The sequence below is a fragment of the Temnothorax longispinosus genome, chromosome 6 (assembly GCF_030848805.1).
Source record: "Temnothorax longispinosus isolate EJ_2023e chromosome 6, Tlon_JGU_v1, whole genome shotgun sequence".
NCBI classification, from domain to species: domain Eukaryota; kingdom Metazoa; phylum Arthropoda; class Insecta; order Hymenoptera; family Formicidae; genus Temnothorax; species Temnothorax longispinosus.
In genome coordinates, this window is record NC_092363.1 from 3,293,121 (window position 1) to 3,312,922 (window position 19,802).

General features: G+C 37.2%; 4 protein-coding genes across 4 annotated transcripts; 2 read left to right on the forward strand and 2 right to left on the reverse strand.

The window, feature by feature from the left end:
- Positions 1-5,473: 5,473 nt before the first annotated feature.
- On the forward strand, positions 5,474-7,176 carry LOC139815308 (uncharacterized). The gene is made up of 3 exons (XM_071782138.1): positions 5,474-5,806; positions 6,126-6,356; positions 6,682-7,176. Exons 1-3 carry the CDS (start codon positions 5,578-5,580, stop codon positions 6,906-6,908), a joined length of 687 nt encoding a protein of 228 aa, XP_071638239.1. The 5' UTR covers positions 5,474-5,577; the 3' UTR covers positions 6,909-7,176.
- A 4,780-nt stretch (positions 7,177-11,956) lies between these two features.
- On the forward strand, positions 11,957-12,811 carry LOC139815309 (uncharacterized). Its single transcript, XM_071782139.1, has one exon. The coding sequence runs from the start codon at positions 11,957-11,959 to the stop codon at positions 12,809-12,811; it is 855 nt and encodes a 284-aa protein (XP_071638240.1).
- A 3,490-nt stretch (positions 12,812-16,301) lies between these two features.
- LOC139814040 (uncharacterized) lies at positions 16,302-17,048 on the reverse strand. The gene has a single exon (XM_071779979.1). The coding sequence runs from the start codon at positions 17,046-17,048 to the stop codon at positions 16,302-16,304; it is 747 nt and encodes a 248-aa protein (XP_071636080.1).
- A 1,261-nt stretch (positions 17,049-18,309) lies between these two features.
- LOC139815285 (uncharacterized) lies at positions 18,310-19,253 on the reverse strand. Its single transcript, XM_071782092.1, has one exon. The coding sequence runs from the start codon at positions 19,153-19,155 to the stop codon at positions 18,370-18,372; it is 786 nt and encodes a 261-aa protein (XP_071638193.1). The 5' UTR covers positions 19,156-19,253; the 3' UTR covers positions 18,310-18,369.
- Positions 19,254-19,802: the final 549 nt, after the last annotated feature.

Consider the following 19,802-nt stretch of genomic DNA (forward strand, 5'->3'; position numbering starts at 1 on the left):
AGCTGAGATACGGGCGGTCCTCCGGATGGCATTCGAAGGTATCCGGTGAAGGGTGTAACGTGTCCACGAAACAAAATGGCGAGTCTCGTGCTCGATCGTATCACTCCACCATCGAGTATCGCCACCATCGAGTCCTCTTCTGTGTTCACGCGTACATATATATACGTTCTTTAAGGGAGGGAGGTCAAGCAGGACCACCGCCGCGTCGACCGGCTCTCGGGTACGTATACGTCCCGCGGAACCTACGATACATCATTTTCGGCTGGGATGATCTTACGGTAGATTTACCATTTGTACAGTTTATGGGCGTCGGTCTGGGCCATAAACTTGGTTGGCAATGACGGCGACCCACGCCACCGCTGCCGACTAAGTTAGGTAAGCCCGGACGGTGGCTCGTGTCGGCGGTAGTTTGGAGGCAAAATCTCGGGGAGGTGGTGCGGAAGTGCACGAGAATCCTACGCGATATGTATGTTCCACGGTTAGTGGCAGCGAAAGTGCCGTCGACATATTGGCCGTCTCTGATTCGCTGAGAGAGATATCAATAAAATGGTTCGCTCTTACGAAGCCAGAGCTGCTAATAAGAGAAAAATAAAGATAAAGTAAATAAATTCGTAATATCCGTTAATAAATAAAACGTTGCGTAATTAAGCAATAATAAGGAATGTACATTTTAGATTTTAGCATTACGCGTTAAAGCCTGTATATGACGTTCAAGAGTGCAATATACGTCACTATTAATTAGTTGAAAACTAGGTACTTTTAGTTGTAAGTAACATCTTGTACCGATGTATCGTGTTAAAGGGTGATCACATAAAAACCGGCCGCTCATGCAAACTCGAATTACTATACGCATCGCATGCCTATCGGGATCGCGCCATCGTCGAGCTCGTTACGGGTCGCGCAAAATCCTTTTTGCGCCCCGTCGTCCGTTGCGTTTGACCCGTTTCGAGAGATTCCACAATAGAATGAGTGGTGAGCACACGGGGGTATGCGGGATCGAGATATCGCGTGTGTCTACGGTGGTCCTGCCGCTACACACAAGCGGCTCTACGGCAAAGCACCGACGCGCAGCAGCGCGCTGTGGAATCGGCGAATCCCACTCGATCAGAAGCCGAATGGAAATTAAATGCTCAGTCGACCGTTATGCTGATTGATTTGTATTCTGCGATCTGCTGGCATGGCGAGGAAGTGTGCTAAACTGCGGGATTTATGTTCTCTCCTAATTGCGTCGCTCTTCCCCCTCGCGTCTGCCCATATCTCGTCTACCCTACTATCCATCCCTCCACCCGCTGAGCTAACATCCTTGCTAGATTAATCCGACATTTGATGTGAAACGACATGTTTTTATGATGTAGAGTATCTTGCTTAACAAAAATGTTCAATTAAAATAATTAAAGTATGTTTAATAATAGAAATACGCGCCTTTGAAAGTAACATGTTGAATAAAATTTTTTCGCAATCTAATTTATAGGGAATGTATTAATTAAAATTTTTGTGCATTACAGAATGCAGACAGATTTTTATCAGTTATTACGTTATTTGCGCAATATAGACTAATTAAAAATAACTTTACGAGTTAGATTCCTTTTACTTAAGACATCAAAAAATGGGTATAAAAAAGATATAAAAGATTTATAAAAGAGAACATCTCTCTATGTAGTATTTTTTTTAAAGAATATAACTAAAAAATAAATTTTTTTGGTTATTCTGATTGACCTATATTAAACACGCATAAAAATTTCATTTTTCTTATTCTTATAACTTTATAGAACTAACATTCAAAGAAAAGTATGTAGGTAGATCAGAATATATATTATACATAAATATTTGTAAGTATCCGCGGTGTATTAAGCTCGATTTTTTTAATTAACTAAGCTCAAATGAGACGGTGCGGTAGTTCGGTCATCCCTACGGAAAACACCATACTCTAAAGCGAGTATGGTATCGACATCTTTTGGGTCTATTAAGAAGTACATATGACATTATTGATTTACGTATGAAAATTTTTTCAAGATTTTTAAAATCTGGGTATAAGTGTAGTTTTTAATTACTCAATACTATGTGAATTTGTATATGTAAATACAAATATTAATACGTCTATGTATCCATTTATCTTGTATTTATTTATATAAAAAAATATATGTTTTATTTTACACATACACATTTTATATTATTGATTGATTGATAACATCATGTACATATAATACTATTAATCTTATCAAGAACTGTAGAAATTATCCGATTTACTGACATATTAATTAGTGATTTTTAGTTTACTAACAGCAAGTCTGTTATCGATGGTCAATAGTCGAATGTCTTGTACCAATAATAACTTACTACATATCCAATATTAGAGAACCAAAAATCTGTATCAAGAAAATTGCTATATTTCCTATCTTACTATTTGCCGATAAGAGCAATTTATTGATCACGATATCGGTGTGTACTCTGATAACATGTTTACACAAGCATTCCAAGTTAAAATCAATATTTTAAACTCCATGGGTATGAAAGACCCTTGTACCAACGTTGGATTAACTATCATTAGATAACTATCGTTTATATAAAGCTTATTAAGCGTTACCGTTTGAGGATATCTACATTTATCTGAATTTTACCTTGACTACTTGCCACAAGAACCATGCATCTAAGTTTCTCCTTTCAACTATAGTAGGCAGAGTAAAGAGATTCATATATATAAAGTATAATATGGACAATATTTTAATGAATAAATTGTTTTTCGATATAATAAAGATATATTGGAAATATTGAGAGAATGTGTAATTTTTAATCGTATTTGTTTCATTATTTATAACTTGTTCTCTACATTTTGAAAAATATATAGAAATATTTAGAGTTTTATATGTATATCTCGTGTAAGTCAAATAAACAAACAATTAAAATTATAAAAATATTAAATATTTAATCAGAGTTAAATGCTAAAAAAGTCGATTTGCGATTTTGTTATCCCACATTGTCCGCCACAAATTCGCTCATATATATAATGCGACATATTTGTATAAAGAGGGTACTGAGTAAATCGCAGGGATCGGCGAGTCTTGCATACCAATGAGACTATTCAGACTTCTCCTTTTACCCTAATCAGGGATGCAACCCTTGACGCGATGCAACCCCTCCGTCTCGGCTATTTCTGGAACCACCGGCTTACTTTGCTTCGAGGGTTGCGGCTCGAAGCGCGTATTTGGCCGACTTGGAAGGAGACGGTGATGCAACAGGGGTTGGCGAAACGAGGATCTTAGCACATCCAAGACGGTGGCTGGTACGAGGTGTTACATTCCATCCGAGATTTTCAAATTACCGGATTATGCCAAGAAAACTGGCTGGCGCAGCAACTATCTAAGACGCTTAACGTCGTCGACACGGGTCGCATGGTTTTAAGTGACGATCATCTTAACACCCCCCTCCCCCCTCCCCACGACTCCTCTTGCCAAGTAGACGAATGAAGTTCGAGATTTAGTAGCTTCTTGCACAGACAGCGCCTGACGAACGGTATTACCGATTTCAGCAATCCTTGGATATCCACTTTTGTTTACGAGTTAGATAAGTACGCATCATATGTTTATATTAATAGTTTAATACAATTACAATTATACTATTAATATTAAATAGTGCGCTAATATTAATAAATATTTAAAATATAAACATTAATAAAGAAACTGGTTCCACTATTGACATGAGACTACATAAATTCACTTAAAATTTTTAATAATATTAGAATAATTTAAATTTAAGCAATTTTTCTCACTTCAATAAGTTGATATAATTAAAATATAATTTATGAACTATCGTACATATATTTACAACATATTTTTATAATTCGTAGATAAAGATAAATTGCAATTAAATAATTAAAAATAAATTTTCTTTGTATATGTATATATCTAAATGTATGTATGTAAATACATATTTTTTTCGTCGAAAATAATTGAAATATACTTTTATTTTTTCCGAAGAAAACTATCTTGCAATTAATATAAGATTTAATCAGTGCAATATTTTTATGAAAAAAAAGAGTGATTAATTTCTTACTAAAGGATACAATGCTCTCAAATTGATGTAAGTGAGATATTTTTCCACTCCGTATTGATTTCTCATTTGTCTCGGTAAAAACTTCATCTTTCTTATAGTAAAAAAAACTTTGGAATAATCATTAAAATGGAACAATCGTGCAACAATCGTGAAATAACACGTCACAAAAAACAATTCAACATCCTCTGTTTCTGAATTATTCTAAACTACTTATAGGTATATGCATTCGTGCGTAGCATGTTGCAGCTAAAATACGATTAAAATAGTTTTCTTTCGTGTTACGATTTGAAAAGCGAATATTCATCTCGCAGCATTAGGAATACCGTATTAACGACACACATCTCAGAGTTTTTATTACATCCAATACCAAATCGTCCAATCGAGTAATAATTATTACTGGGATATCACTTATACCGGGTCGTTAATATATAATATCGCTCTGGCGATATAATGATTCCGAACTAATTGCTTCTCCTATATTACATTTCATGTCGTTATGTTAAATATTAATACGGATCAAAACACAGAGGAATACATGCATAAAGTTAAAACCAATAGAACGTAAATGCGTTTTTCCATCATATTCTCGATATTAAATACAACTGAATTTAATCCTTTGCAGATCCTATATCAAAGTGAATTCAATATGATGGTTTACGGTTTAGTTTTTATCACGTCTTTTTTTCAAAGATGCTCCATTCGTTGAAATTAATTTGGAGCGCGAAGTTGGATTCTAGTTTTTATATTTGTACACATCAAATACAAACATTCTACGAATACAATACATCAATAAAATTCAAAGAGAGAAAGAGCAAAGAGAAGAAGGGGGAGAGAAAGAACTTAATTTCAGCTCTAAATAAACTTTTACAGCGCGTAGCGCAAGTGAAGTCGTATAATGTTTTGAAAGGGCAACGTACTAGAGTTCGTTATGTCAGACAATTCTATCAGCTATCGGCAACTCGATTCCACGGTTTTTACGCTCGCGATCGTGGAAAGCGCGAGATCACTCATGCGATACGCACGGCACAGATAATATCGCGCCAGTCCGATCGACGGTTCGGCTTAACGGCGAAGCGCAATCGATCAGTTGCCATTGTCGACGAGCCCGATCGACGAAACCCGGCGTGACTTCCTTGATGACGAAAAGATGCCTTTACATAAGCCGACAGTGAATGACACAATCGTCGGTTCTTTCTAATTTCTTAGATCAATAGATCGACCGATCGATCCGGTCTCTAAAATCTTGGACAGGTATATTCGCACGATAGGATTCGCAGATCTTTTCTTTGGTGCAGACAACTTCTGCGGAAGATGTTGCGAAATTAGCGAAGCGCAAGTCAAATTGCTCGTTTAAGTGATTGGCTACAGCGACGACTTGCGAGATCGATACGAATACACGCAATGCCTATTGCTTCTGTCAAAAGGATTTTACTTAAGAAGGTGGGAGTGTTATAAAAGATTCAGCGAGATAGATTGAACGGGTAAGGAATCATTGAAACCGACAAGATTAAAGTAATCTCCCGCGAGATGTATTGGAAACTGTTTGTGTCACTGCTCCCGCACCTGCTCGTTTGTAACTCATTGGCCAGATCTGTTATTTACGAAAATGTCGAGGACGACGTCGTCGCCGTTGGCTCATTCATTCGCGAGGTACGCCAACCGGCGCCGTTAAAAATCGCTGCGGAAGTGAGGGACCTAATGAGCGCCGGTAACGCACCGAAAAAGGATACTAAAAAACACATGAAAAACGCATCTGGTATGTTCTTTATAAACTAATGTTTCTAATAGAATATAGTGTACGAAAACATATGTAGTTTAGAAAACCATTAGGCAATCTTAGAAATATAATTTATCATATACTAGCATGTGATTTAAATAATTATAAGAAAATCAATAATAAGTTAAAACAAGTATATTGTATCTGAAACAATTGGTTGTAATTTATATTATATCTCTCTCTTTCTCTGTCTCTCCCTCTCTTTGAGATATGTCAGATTAATGTTTATCGCCGAGTGTTGAATGCGTTAGATGTCTTGTTGAGCGTATAACAAGGGCGGACAACAATGTGGTTTTAGGCAAATCAGACGAGGGTGGCTACTACAGAACCTACGGGAGCGATGCGGAGGGCGAGAAGGGTTACTTGAAGGAAACCTACGGTAAAGGTGATCACGGCTACAAGTCTCTCGACACCTTCCACAAACAGGATGGCGACAAATACGAATTTGAGACGCAAACCACTTACGGCAAGGCTCATGACGATAAGAAACGTCATAACGAGAAAAAGAATCGTGATCACGAGGGCGCAGGTAAAGAATCGTCAGACTGTAATTTAGAAATCGATAGCAGATACTAACGCGAAAATCTGAAAAGAAAATAAAGAGAAATCTAATTGATAAAAAGTTCAGATTCATATTTTATGTATATTCGATTTACTTATCTCGCGAAGAATATACATGTATAATATGTCGTTACATGATTACCTTTGTCAATTTAATGATAAAATAAAATTTAATCGAACTGTAAAAACACGATATCCACCAAAGCATCAAAGCGCTTTGAAATAAATGTTGCAAATAAAACGAAATTATTCTTCATAAGTACTTAGCATTTAATACGATATGAAAATTATAGGTACTATGATCGATACGGAATACGCCGCTGACTCGAGTGAGGGAAGCGAATACTATACCGGAGGCGATGATGGAGATCATTATAGTAGCCATTACACCGAGGAGAAAGAGCCGGAATCTTACAGCCACAACGAGAAATATTCCTCTGGAGATGATGACGACGGATCTTACGAAACGCATAGCTCTTACAGCTCTGATGGGGAAGAAGAAGAGGGAGATCATTATTAATTTTATCAAGTATATATCATTTTAACGTGTTGTTCAAATTGCAGCGTTCTCTTTTCAATTTCAACCGCAACCTGTTATTATTAATATAAATATGAATGTTTTGTTGCACATAGAATATAAAATACGCGTTATTATTTCGAAATTATCAAAAATAATAGAGTATATTCGTGTACATGCATAGATACCTTTTTTAATAAAAACGATATGACTCGCGCGCATGCATACGCACACAAACATTTTCTGTTATTTTACAAGCGATTAATACTTACTTTGCAAACAATAAATTTGTAACATAGATCGATTGTAATAATAATTTATGCTTAATAGCCAATAAAGTATCATCGTCATATGTCACATGTCATTTTTACTTGGTTGTTAACTTTAAACTTTTTGTGCTACCTACATAATTATAGCGGTATATATTTATTCGTAACTAACGTAATTATTCCTACGCAAATGGTTTTTCGATAACTTTAATTAAAAGATGCGAAAATCTTTTGCATCGATGCGTTGCGTTAAAACAGTCAGTGTAGAGTAAAGCACGCCGGCGGCCAAACTGAATGCTATGTATTAATATTATAACAACGTTTCCATTATGAAATTTGCCTTTACGCTTTCGCGTTTGGATCGATCGCGAAAGTACGAGCGTACGCTCGAAATTACCGCCCGGCGAAACTTGTTACATTAGCAATGTCCGTGCATGATCGATTATCAACAGCTAATCCATTCTGGAGGTACATTTCGCGTTGCATGCAAATAGTTCGTTCTCACGGTATAGATGGATACGTATCTATTCGTCGAAACGTTAATCCATTAAGTGGTTCATTTCTTCATCAAAATTGCACATCCCTGATGTATGTGCAATTAAAGATGCGCAAGAATGAGTACGCGCGTTTTGCGCAGAATAAATTTCGCCGCTGATTTAATTATACTCTGAAAAATGGAAACATGATGGGAGAGGAGGACGAGAATTTTTCTTTCTCGTAAAGAAGAAATAAAGTTACGACTTAATACCACAGTGGCCGACATGCCATTTATTCTTCGAGTTAACGCGATTCAGCTTTTACTTACTGTTATACGACATTCACTTAGGATAAAGTATTTGATTCGAACAAATTACGTTGCACTATAGCAACGTTTACGCGCTAGTTACACCGGCTAATTAAATTGTCATTTAATTTCTTCGTGTGAATTTACGAATGTAGTTTGGTTTGTTGCGAAGAGTAGTTCTAATTTCTAATTTAACATCGCCCGAGGCGGATCAGAAGCAATAACTCGTTCGCGGTCTTTGTCAAAACGCTTTGAATCCAGTATACGCTTTATGATTGCGTTAATTCATTCAAAAAGCAAATAGGTATTCAAATCTATTCCACCACTGATTATAGGTCCAATTTAATTACGCGCTTTAGCGAAGGCTTCGAAACCGTGCTAGATCGCAGATATTGCCACTCGGTTGGCAGTACAATGAACGCGGCTAATTGCCGACGAAATACAGTTCTAGCTGAAGGTGAGTACGATAAAAACGTGAGTTTGTTAAAAAGTACTTTCCATCACGCAAGAATGTGTCTCATTGCACATATTTCAGATCTGGTCATTGGTATAGGTGCGTTACATTCACGGGCGACTTGCATTTTGCAATTATTTATAACGAGGAAACTTTCCAGATGGTTGCCCATCCCCGAGCGGAAAATCAGTTTGTTAATTGTGCGAGATAATTATCGTTAAACGCTGCACGTGACAAAGAAATATTTTGTTGTCATCGCTTCACTCAACCGTTTTCCGGAGCCTATGCGCAATCTATATCAAACGCGACTAACAAAAAGAAGATATTTAAATTCGCTGACTCTACAATTTCGTCTTTATATCACGCCGTGCGTATAATTAATTAGGCGTTAAACAGAAAATATATATTTATCCATCATTAACGAGTTAAAAGACATAGCATTATTGAGCGAAAATAATCGGCTTAATTCAAAGAGTGGTATATGCAGGCAATTAATACATTATTTGACGTTCCGATCAATAGATATTAAGGTTTGCAACGCTCTTTGTTGGTATATTTTATTTAAACATTTCGCCGCAATATGTTTCCAATATCGCGTGCAATCAAAAAGAGAATATCGTGATAGTGGATCAGCTGAAAATACCAACTGTTTGTTTGCATAAATGAGTTTAAGAGGTGAACAAAGCGAGGGGGCGCTCAAATTAGAGACTATCACTGTCAGCTCTCTCGCGGCTATCGTCGGAAAAGCTTGTACCTCGAATAGGGCTCTTGACCGTAAAATGGAAGCTATGTCGGGTGGTCCCTCCGGGTTTAAATTAGAAAACAATTTCATTAGCAGCCCAAGAGCCAGCGCAAGGTCCTTTTGTTCGCGTCGGCGTATAACCCGACGGTTTTATTCAACATGCGAGAATGCGCCACGGGAGTGGTAATGCGGAGAACAGACGGGAAGGAAGAAAGGAAGAAGGAAAGATGGTGCGAGGGTAAGACTTGAATGTGAGAGACAGTTTGGTCGTCGGATTGGGAGGGTCGGGACTCTAACGGTTCCATCAACTGATTGCACACCTCACAATTTAGCGGCGCGGAATAGACGACGTCTGCGACATTCGTTATTTCTTTCATTATTAACAAAATCGATAAAAAAAAACGTATTCAACTTTAATGACATTATATCAAACAAAAGAGTTTTCTTAATTTTTGTGATTTTCCCGTCTTTGCTAAAATCTCTAAATTAAAAAAAATTATTACAGATACTTACTAGAAATACTTTTTCTTTTAGTACTAGGACTAATATTAATATGAATAGGATTATAATTGGGACGCACGTCAGGTTTAATGATATGGTTGAGTATTCTAATTATGAAAATTACCCCTGGAAACTTTTCAAATCTCTACTTGTTAGCATTACTATTCTCGGGAAACGGCGCAAATCGAGCGAGAGTAAAATGCTTGATGAGTCAACGAATTATGCCGCGATTCATGAACGCTTCGCTATGCTCTTGCCCGTGCGTAAAGATTTCAATGACATTTTAGATTTTAATTAAAATCCGCGCGCCGAGCTGATTGGCCAAACAAAGAGGCGAATGATCTGGATGGTCCGCCTCGGTTCTGCTTACAAAGCAATCTTTCCATCTGAGTCGAGATCTACGGCGAATGCCACCTAATCTAATCTCCGTTACGACGCTGAGTCGAAATCGAACTTGGCAGAACCCCTGGTCTTCTCTCTGTCTGAGGAATCCTCTGTGGAAACTGGGCAGTAACCAATCTTTATCTTGATTATGCAGCGCCAACACTGAGCGAGAGCCAATCTCCAATCGAAAGTGGTTGCCAAGTAAGATCGTAAAGAATCAGAATCTATCGAGCGGTATTTCAGGCTGCGAAACAAGCCGATATTTCGGATTTGCAATGGAAATCAACATCGACGATCATTGTATCGCGATTTTCCACTCCTTGTATTTGTTATCGTGTACGTGTACGTTGTCACTATGATTTTTTTATTTTATTTTGACATAATCTACCATGTTAAAAATTTTTGACAATACAGTCTGAATTATAGTCTGCAGATTTTAGAATTCTGATCTTTGTTGTGAAATAACGTTTGTAGAGAATATCCCTTTCTGATTCATTAAATAGCGTCATATATCGAGTTTCTTCTTTTGCATTAGAATTAGTGAAAGATTAAGACCACGCTATTACTTTTCCCGGTTTTCGATGGTTTTTCGCGAGATCATCTAATAAAACCGTCAGAGAACCGCCGGAACAAATGGGTCAACAGTTAGCGAAACGACCCGCGCAACGAACGCCGCGCGTGATATACGCGTCGCCGACGTCTGTAAAATTCAATAAATTGTTTTTGGTTTATGACGTTATAAATGGCGCTGTGTTTACGAGAGGCGAATTATTTATGTCGCAGGTAATAGAATTAATGATAAAATTAGACAGCTTATTGATGAGCTAGCGAGCGCGACGACGCACGTGCTGTGATAACAAAGCGCTTCTAGGGCATTCAACGCGACATATGCATATTCTATATTCGTATGTCATGACGTTAATTAAAATGATTGCGCGAGCATCTGGTAGGGTACTTAACTTCAAATATCGATTGAGGTCACGCCGCCGGCTACGCGAGGTGTTGATCGGACGCATGCACGTGTTGGACAACGGGGTGCCACTTTGATTCAATATAGATATTTGGCCATTCGCGACCGGGTTCTCACGTGTATTAATTAATCACCGTCTCGAAAAAGCGAAAAACGATCAGTCACATCGTCAGTATTCAATTACTTACTTAGCAAGCCCTGAAAACAAGGACAAAATTACTTTAAAAAAAAAGTAAGTAAAAATATAAATGTATTATATTCTAATTAATATTTATATTCTAATTAATCACGTCAAAGTCTAAAATGCAGATGTTGATTACAAATGGAAAAAGAAGTACATCGATACGAAGACGATAATGCGATTTGCTGCGGTCTAGAAATTTCCGTGGTTATTGTTCCAGCGGCAAACCGATGCTCGCGGAAAAAGTGGTAATGGAAAGTTCTTCCTGACGCCGGATACAACTTTTTGCGGAAACATTGCGTTCACGCAGTGTATCGAGATACGATTAATCAAATAAAAAAATTTACATTGTTCGGAACATTCGTTGGGAACTCATAATTTTACAAATATTATTCGGAAGAGCGTTAACGAGTCAATTTGTTATGTCACTTCGCAAGCAAGAAATCGCAATCGAGGACCGACTCGACTATTATAATATTTTAACACCCGATTGAACTCTGCGAGATAGCGCGACGGAATATTCTAGTAGAATAAACGCCATGCGCAACGATGCGAGAAAGTGTGAAACCATGTGCTTCCCCACCGCATCGGTGTCAACGGAGATTGGAATGAAATTTAGGAATACTTGCGGTTGTGCGGATGAAAGTGGACTCGGCGGAAACAGACAACCCGGCGCCGTGACGGAAGTAGCTGCAGCATCGATATTTAAGTGTCAACCGTTGTAACATCGACCATCAGTCCGATCGAAACGGAGAGCGCGATCGAGATGGTGCGAAGTACGATGTTATTTCTGTCATTCATTGCAATATGTTCGCTCACGTTGCACACAACGTGTCACGCCCGAGATCTGGCCAGTGCGGAATCGCGCGTCAGCCGGCGCGATGTACGAGAAGAGAACGATGACCGTCATGTAGATCATTTAGAGCCCATTGTGGTGTCGTCACCGCTTGCAGAGACAGGTGAAACCGATCTCGAGACGGCAGCGACCAAACACAAGGGTCATCACCATGAATCTGGCGGTGGTCACAAACATGAATCTCACCATCACGAAGAGCACGGCGGAAAAGGCGATAAGGGATACAAGAGTCATCATCATCACGACAAAGGTGACAGCGGTAAGCACGATAAGCAGCACCACTCCGGTCATCACGAAGAACACGGAGGCAAGAAGAAAGGTCATCATGATGAGCACGAAAAATACGGCGAGCATCATGAAGGCGAGAAAGGTCATAAAGGTGGAAAGTTCGGTGAAAAGAAGGGCCACAAGAAGGGTCACAAAACTAAAGGTTATCACAACAAATTCCATAAAGACGAGTATCATAAAGAACACAAATTTTACGATGACTATCATAAGAGTGGACACCACGAGAAGCATGGTGACTTCCACGGTCATCACGAGAAGAAGGAAGGCCATCACAAGAAGGGCGGTCATCATCATTCTGGTTACCACGAAGATCACCACGGTAAGAAGGGCCACCATGACAAAGGCCATCACGACGAGGAGCATAAAGGTCATCACGGCAAGCACGGCCACGAGGAACATCACTCCCATCACGATTCGCACGGCAAGAAAGGCGATCACCATTCCGGAAAAAAGTATGGCTATAAGAAGGGACATTAGAATTATACGTTTAAGCATTAAGTATCAAAAAGCGATAACTCGTAGTACAGTTACGGCTTATGTGTACCTGCTTCGGACAAAGTCACGCGACGATGTCGCGTGGCTGTTGTATTTTGTATCATTCTTTATATAGAGCGAACACTAACATAAAGAAAGAAATTGTTTGGAAATTGCGGCTCGTTGACTTTTCTTTCTCCTTCAAAGTCTTAATGGGGCAAATAAGTTTCTCCCCCTCCGGCTCATATTTGTCCCAGCAGCTACATTATAGTCAAGACGGCAACGTGATATTACGCCTTATCGATTCTTCGCGATTTATTGCCGCCGTTTTTCTCGGCGGCCTTTTATCACTTCCCATCGGCAAACTAAAGTAATTTTGCCATTTCTTCTCGCCTTGTGCCTTTGCTTATTGACACAGATCAAGATAATAATTACGCAAGAACGAACACATTATTATTCTCAAATCATGCGAACAAAATTTTTACTCATTACAATAAGTTACTTGAAAAAAAAGAAAAAATAACCGAGGCATATTATCGCGTTAATGTCGGGTATCATTATTATCAATTCGGCTAAAAAATTGAATTTAAATATTTGTTTTGCAAGTGGTATATGGTCCGTGTCGATAAAACTTTTTCTGAAATAAAAAACGACAGTTTCATTGGTTCAAGCTGGCGTGAATTAATTTATTGTAAAATAAAAGTATTTTTCAGCGCCGCGTCTCTATTGTCGGGCAAGAGTAATATATTAGCAATTTTGCAGTATGAATTTTAATGTCACATATAGCACAGATCATTAATGCACCAATAATTGAGGTTAATCGATTGGCCAGCTGATTGAATTGATTACCGGATATTAATGTGCCGCGGGAACGCATGTTGCGAGTTGACACCGTTAAATTTGCAGGTAAATACCGCATATATGCCTATATGCTACAGTGTTATAGTGTAATAGTGTGCAAAATAATATTGTATTATTCATTGTAAAACATCAAAATGAAAATATAGTTTTATAATATAATACAATCAATATTATCGCGTTCAAAAACAGAGTCAAATCATATTGTCTAAATTCTATAATATAATAATGTTCTAGAATAACTTATTAGTCCAAATTGTGTTTTCTTTCATACCATTAATTTTTTTCAGATTAAATTAAAACAGTTTAAATATTACATAAACGGTTAATTATTTTCGTAAAGAATAATGTTGACGTTGTTTTTTCATAATTAATTTTTTGTACATTTATTTAGTTAATTACTTTGCTTTTTATTTGTCTTATATTGCCGCATTATGACGGCTTGACCAGCCAGCACGCTGCCGTCGAAAACATATAATCGCTTAATCGCTTATATCTTCTGCAATGTATATATATGTATAAGCTCATTATTTATGGTTAATTAATGATTCTAGAAAACGTTATTTAAATCTAGTTGCATTATGTATATAATTTATAAGTCTACCAATTAATTGTTTGTAAATAATAAAAACTCGCAATCTCCATACATAATTCATATTTTTGCTAAATAAAGATGTCGTTAAAAAAGATAAACTAAACAATTAATTAACATTAAATTAAATATAAAATAAATTTTTCGATCTATTTTTCTTTGCTTCTATTTGCAGATGTTTTACATAAATAGGTTAAAACATTTACTGTCGCTAATAGTATAAAGCTTTGATTATGAACATACTTGATTATATCCGTTTTTAGCGTGATACAATGAATACACCAACAAGATGAGCTTAATCCAAATATTTAATTTAGTAGCTTACGTCAAAGGATTTCTTGCTTGGCCTCATGATGCAATTTTCATTATACGACTGTAGCAGGCAGATCATTTATTATTCGAAGGGTTACTTCAGCTTCGTGAAAATTTTATCAAAGATACGGGAGAGCTTATTTAACTAGTTTTCAACAACATTTTATTAAACAACTCTTGTTCTCGGTTGTGTTTATTCATAAAAAGAAGTTTATTGTTCTATTTTTCGCATGGATAAAAAATGCGACGTAATAATGTGAATTTCATTTAGTAAAAAAATAACGACTGTTTCTTTCTGTTAAAAGCTTCTAATCCGGCAGTAATTCGGCGAAAATACAATGCAAATGTCACGTGTTTCTGAGTCTTCATTAATTTGGTCAAATGGCACGATTATTTTGACTTCATGAAAGCATGCGAAATCGCGGAACACCGCGGTAGTACGTATTTCTTCGAGCTCACGCGTTTCGCGCTTTTCCTTTTTTTTCCCCTGGCACACCGGAGCCACTTCAATTACATTAATTAAACCACCCACACGTGCACGCATTACAATCCAAAACAATAGCGGACCCTTTCGACGGCCGCTGGAATTGTCACACAGCGGAGCATTTCAAGTAGATTCGTTGCCGCGTGCACATGCAATCTCCGGCGCGGAGATGGAGGCAATGGTCTCGCGCAACCCTGGCGAACACCGGCTGCATCGTACGTGGCAGTAAAGAAGTGCATAAAGTCCCGTTAATCCGTGTCCGGAGTGCCGGAATTCAATTCGGACGCACGCCGTAGAAGTGGCGATCTCATTTGCTACAGGGTGAGATCGTTAATCAAATCCGCGGCGCGATGAATACGATAGTAGGCGCCGCCGTGCGTTCTTGCTCCACCTGTTTTTACAACGAACGACGCATACGCAACGCGGCAGAAAGTGGTCGTATCGTCCAATATTATCTTGCAAAGTAAATTGAGAATGTGTGCGCTAATAAATGACGAATATTAATTAAAAATTACAGAATGTTTTTTGTATATCCCCTATACGATTTGCATGCATATGACAGTTACAATGGCGGTGTTTCTCTGTAATTAATTATTATTTTTAAGATAATCAGCGTTCTAAACCAGTTATAGGACAGCCTCAGAAGAGTTCGTTAAACTAAATATTAATATCACGGTAATACACTTTATTTATGCTGCCCGATAACGGCGGATTTAATGCTGTTTATTAATATCGGAATTTGATAAATAGCTGGAGCATAGGAATTTTTATTAAAAGTGAAGATCCCTCTCTCTCTCTCAGGCATGCCGATAATTTACGATACTCGTAATTTGCCGATCAATAACGCATATGTCTATTTAATTGAGGAAATATACGTTTCTGATAACTGCGTATAGAAAGTTTTCATGTTAAAGAAATATAATCAATTATAAAAAAGATATTTTTAAATTTTATAAAATAGTCATAATTTTGTAACCATTTACTCAGCTACGGTAGAATTCTGTAACTATTTAGATATTATGCATACCACGTAAATTGCGTGTATTTAAAAGAGACATGTTAAATGTGTTACTTTATTTCATATTCGATGTATGCATGATTAACAATTAACGCAGATATAGAGTATATATTACTGAATTATTGCATAATATGAAGATAATAGGAAGAACATGAACAGTAGGAACGAAAGCGAGTAACAGAATTCTATTTAAAAGCAGCTGGTGGTATCTCCTGAGTAGCAAGAAATTTCAATGTCCCTTCTTGTAACCCCAGTGCTTATGATCTTCGTGGCCGCCCTTCTTGCCATGATGGTGATGGTGATGATGATGCTCATGATGATCGTGGTGACCTTTATGTCCCTTATGATCATGATGATGGTGGCCTTTCTCATGGTGACCCTTCTTACCGTGATGACCCTCGTGATGATGATGGTCATGATGTCCTTTCTTAAAGTGGCCACCTTTCTTGTGTCCGTGTTCATGATGATGGCCACCGTGCTCATCGTGATGACCATGATCGTGATGTTCGTCGAAGAATTCTTTGTCTTTCTTGTATTCGTCTTTCTTCTTCACTTCGTGATGACCATGAGTGCTGTGGCCTTTGCCGTAGTGTCCCTTCTCGTGGAATTTATGACCCTTCTCCCCTTTTTCGCCATGATGATGCTCCTTGTGATGACCATCGTCATGATGATGATGCTTCTTATGTCCTCCGTGCTCATCGTGGTGCCCATGATGATGCTCTTTGTCATGATGTCCTTTTTCACCCTTTCCGTGATGATGGTGGTGCTTATAACCCTTGTGACCATGGTCGCCATGTTTATGATGATGATGAGAATGATGCTCCTCCCCGCCACCATGCTCGTGATGATGACTGGCGGCTACCTGAAGATCGTCGTAATTCCTGGTAATTTCACGTGCGGTGGTCACGCAATTAGTGGCAATATAAACTGCCACAAGAATTGTTATCAGTGGCAATGCACGACGTAAAGGAAACATGATAACAATTTTATTTTAATACTCAATCTATTAGTCTATCGCACTAATAGATCTCAGCGTTTTCTAGCAGTGCAAGCTGCTGTGATGTAGCGATTCGTGGGGTGTTATTTATATTACGATTCTGGTGCAATGAGCCATAAAATTCGGCAAGAAGAAGTACCTTATTTATATAAATAAAAGGTGGCGGGAGAGTTCCATTTCATTTCCTCCGTTACGGTAGATTATATAGAGTCTGTTCTATTTTGTAATCTACTACTTGTTTAAAGTTATATAAATTAAATTACGTGATACTGATTAAACTTCCTATATTGATTTTCAATTGTTCACTGAACCTATGATAGAAAGTTATACTACGTCAACATTGCCTTTTATTGTGTAAAATCAAATATAAAAGATTAAAATATTTATATTAAAACAGCTCTGAGAGAATTTTTATTCTTATAATTCGATTCAGATTTATACATTGTTTATTCATCCTCTGTAGTCAACAGAATATGGATTATCATATATCATTTTATACATATCTATAAATAAAAAATGTTTTTTTAACGACTTTATAGATTTTAATTCCAAGTGCATAAAAGAACATTGACGTTATATTGTTCATGTTCCATTAGTTCTTTTAAAATATTTATTTTTAATCAAATATTCGCATTTAAATTTTATATAAAAATAGATGTTCATATAACTGTCTTCCATAATAGCCATAACATATGTTATTATAGAAGTTAAGACAAGATATTCATAAAGTATTTTTCAGGATGTTGAAAATATTAATCTCTTACGCTTATCTCGATTTATATAGTTATATATTTATTAAAAAGAAAATTCATACGCAGTATAATAAACTTGATTTTAATTTTTTAATATGCGAATCACATAATTTCTAAATGTGAAGACATAAATAAAAAAGTATATTGTGCTAATAATGAATATGTATGTATACAAATATTATAGGCATTATAAACAGTTCAAATAATTATAAAATACGATTTATATTCATGACGTTTGTATATATGAAAAATATTTCCATTTGATAACATACAATACTGTGTTTTGATATAAGAAATCGTAATATATTTATGCTCAATATAGTCAATATGTTTAAGGTAAACATTATAAAACTTTTCTAACGGGTATACACAGGAATTATTAGGGGAAATAATGCGTTCAATCATATTTGGTATAGACATTTTAATTTCTCAATAACGAAATAAATCCATTATTCGACATCCTAAAATTAATCAACGAAAAAGCAATGAACAAATGGTGCAACAATTTATTCTGTTTGTGTCGCACTAAATTGTCAAGTTTCATATCATTAATGATGATGATGGTGACCGTGATGACCGTGACCGCTCGAATAACCATGCTTTTTGCCGCCATGATGTTCACTCTTCTTTCCATGATCTTCGTGATGGTGGTGGTGCTCTTCGTGACCATGTTTGCCATGATGACCATGGTGATCTTCATCATAATGTCCTTTATCATGATGGCCCTTCTTACCGTGGTGATCTTCATGGTGGCCAGAATGATGATGTCCGCCCTTCTTGTGATGACCTTCCTTGCCATGGTGATGCTCATGATGATCGCCATGCTTTTCATGGTGGCCACCTTTATGATGATCATCGTAGAACTTGTGTTCCTTATGGAATTCATCTTTATGGGATTTATGATGATAGCCATGAGTCTTCTCGCCTTTCTTGTGACCCTTTCCATGGCCGAATTTCGACTCTTTATGGCCGTGTTCGTGCTCATGGTGGCTACCATGCTCATCATGCTCGTCGTGATGACCCTTCTTATGACCACCATGCTCGTGATGATGACCCTCATGATGTTCTTTACCATGATGGCCGTGTTCTCCCTCTTCATGATGATGATGGCCCTTATGCCCTTTATGGCCCTCCTCACCGTGTTCTCCGTGATGATGAGAATGATGCTCATGACCTCCGCCATGTTCGTGATGATGGCCATGGTGATGATGATGAGTACCGGCCACCTCCAAATCTCCTCTCATACTCCGAACATCTCGCGCCGAAGATATAGCGATGACCGTGCATATCACAGCCAATCCCAGAAACAAGCATGGACCTACGTATTTAGCCATGTTGGAACTCTGTATAGAACCAACAAGTGCAATTGACTGCCAATAATCTTTAAAGCAAAGCTTATATACCTGCGGTTTCACCAACGCTTTGTACGTAATCGCTTTCGTTCCTCTTGTTCGAACACAATATAGCACTCGTATTTCGTAAAACATTTGTTCGTACTGTGTATTATTGCTTGAATGCGCTATTAGTTATACAGAACCATTGTCAATCTTGGATTACTTAACAGACTCGATATTAAGTAGAAAGTTAGAGAAAGAGAGAGAGAGAGAGAAAATAGAAAACTAAAATATATGCGATTATATCGTGTTATCTAATTTATAATTTAAAACTATACCAAAACTCGTTAAAAAATATAGAGTAAATTGCAAAATATGTAATATACATACGTATAATGTAAGAAAATATTACTGTCTTTTATAAGTATGTCTTTTAAAAACGAAATTTTCCAACTCTAGAAATCAAATTAGTTAAAATATAAATAATGCGTCTATTAGTTAGACGCACTTAAAATAATCGAGTTAATGCAGAATTTATCAATAAATAAACAAAAGCTATCTTTCAATTTAACGGTTGACGACCAGTGAAACGAGACGCACAGCAGAACGATTTACCGTCTTTCATTCATAACTGATGTCCAATTTAT

Bases quoted from the DNA above. Each gene is read 5' to 3' on its own strand.
- LOC139815309 (XM_071782139.1), top strand. From the start codon at position 11,957: ATGGTGCGAAGTACGATGTTATTTCTGTCATTCATTGCAATATGTTCG.
- LOC139815285 (XM_071782092.1), bottom strand. From the start codon at position 19,155: ATGGCTAAATACGTAGGTCCATGCTTGTTTCTGGGATTGGCTGTGATA.
- LOC139814040 (XM_071779979.1), bottom strand. From the start codon at position 17,048: ATGTTTCCTTTACGTCGTGCATTGCCACTGATAACAATTCTTGTGGCA.
- LOC139815308 (XM_071782138.1), top strand. From the start codon at position 5,578: ATGTATTGGAAACTGTTTGTGTCACTGCTCCCGCACCTGCTCGTTTGT. The intron at 5,807-6,125 runs GTATGTTCTTTA...ATGTGGTTTTAG, and splicing joins ACACATGAAAAACGCATCTG to GCAAATCAGACGAGGGTGGC. The intron at 6,357-6,681 runs GTAAAGAATCGT...TGAAAATTATAG, and splicing joins TCGTGATCACGAGGGCGCAG to GTACTATGATCGATACGGAA.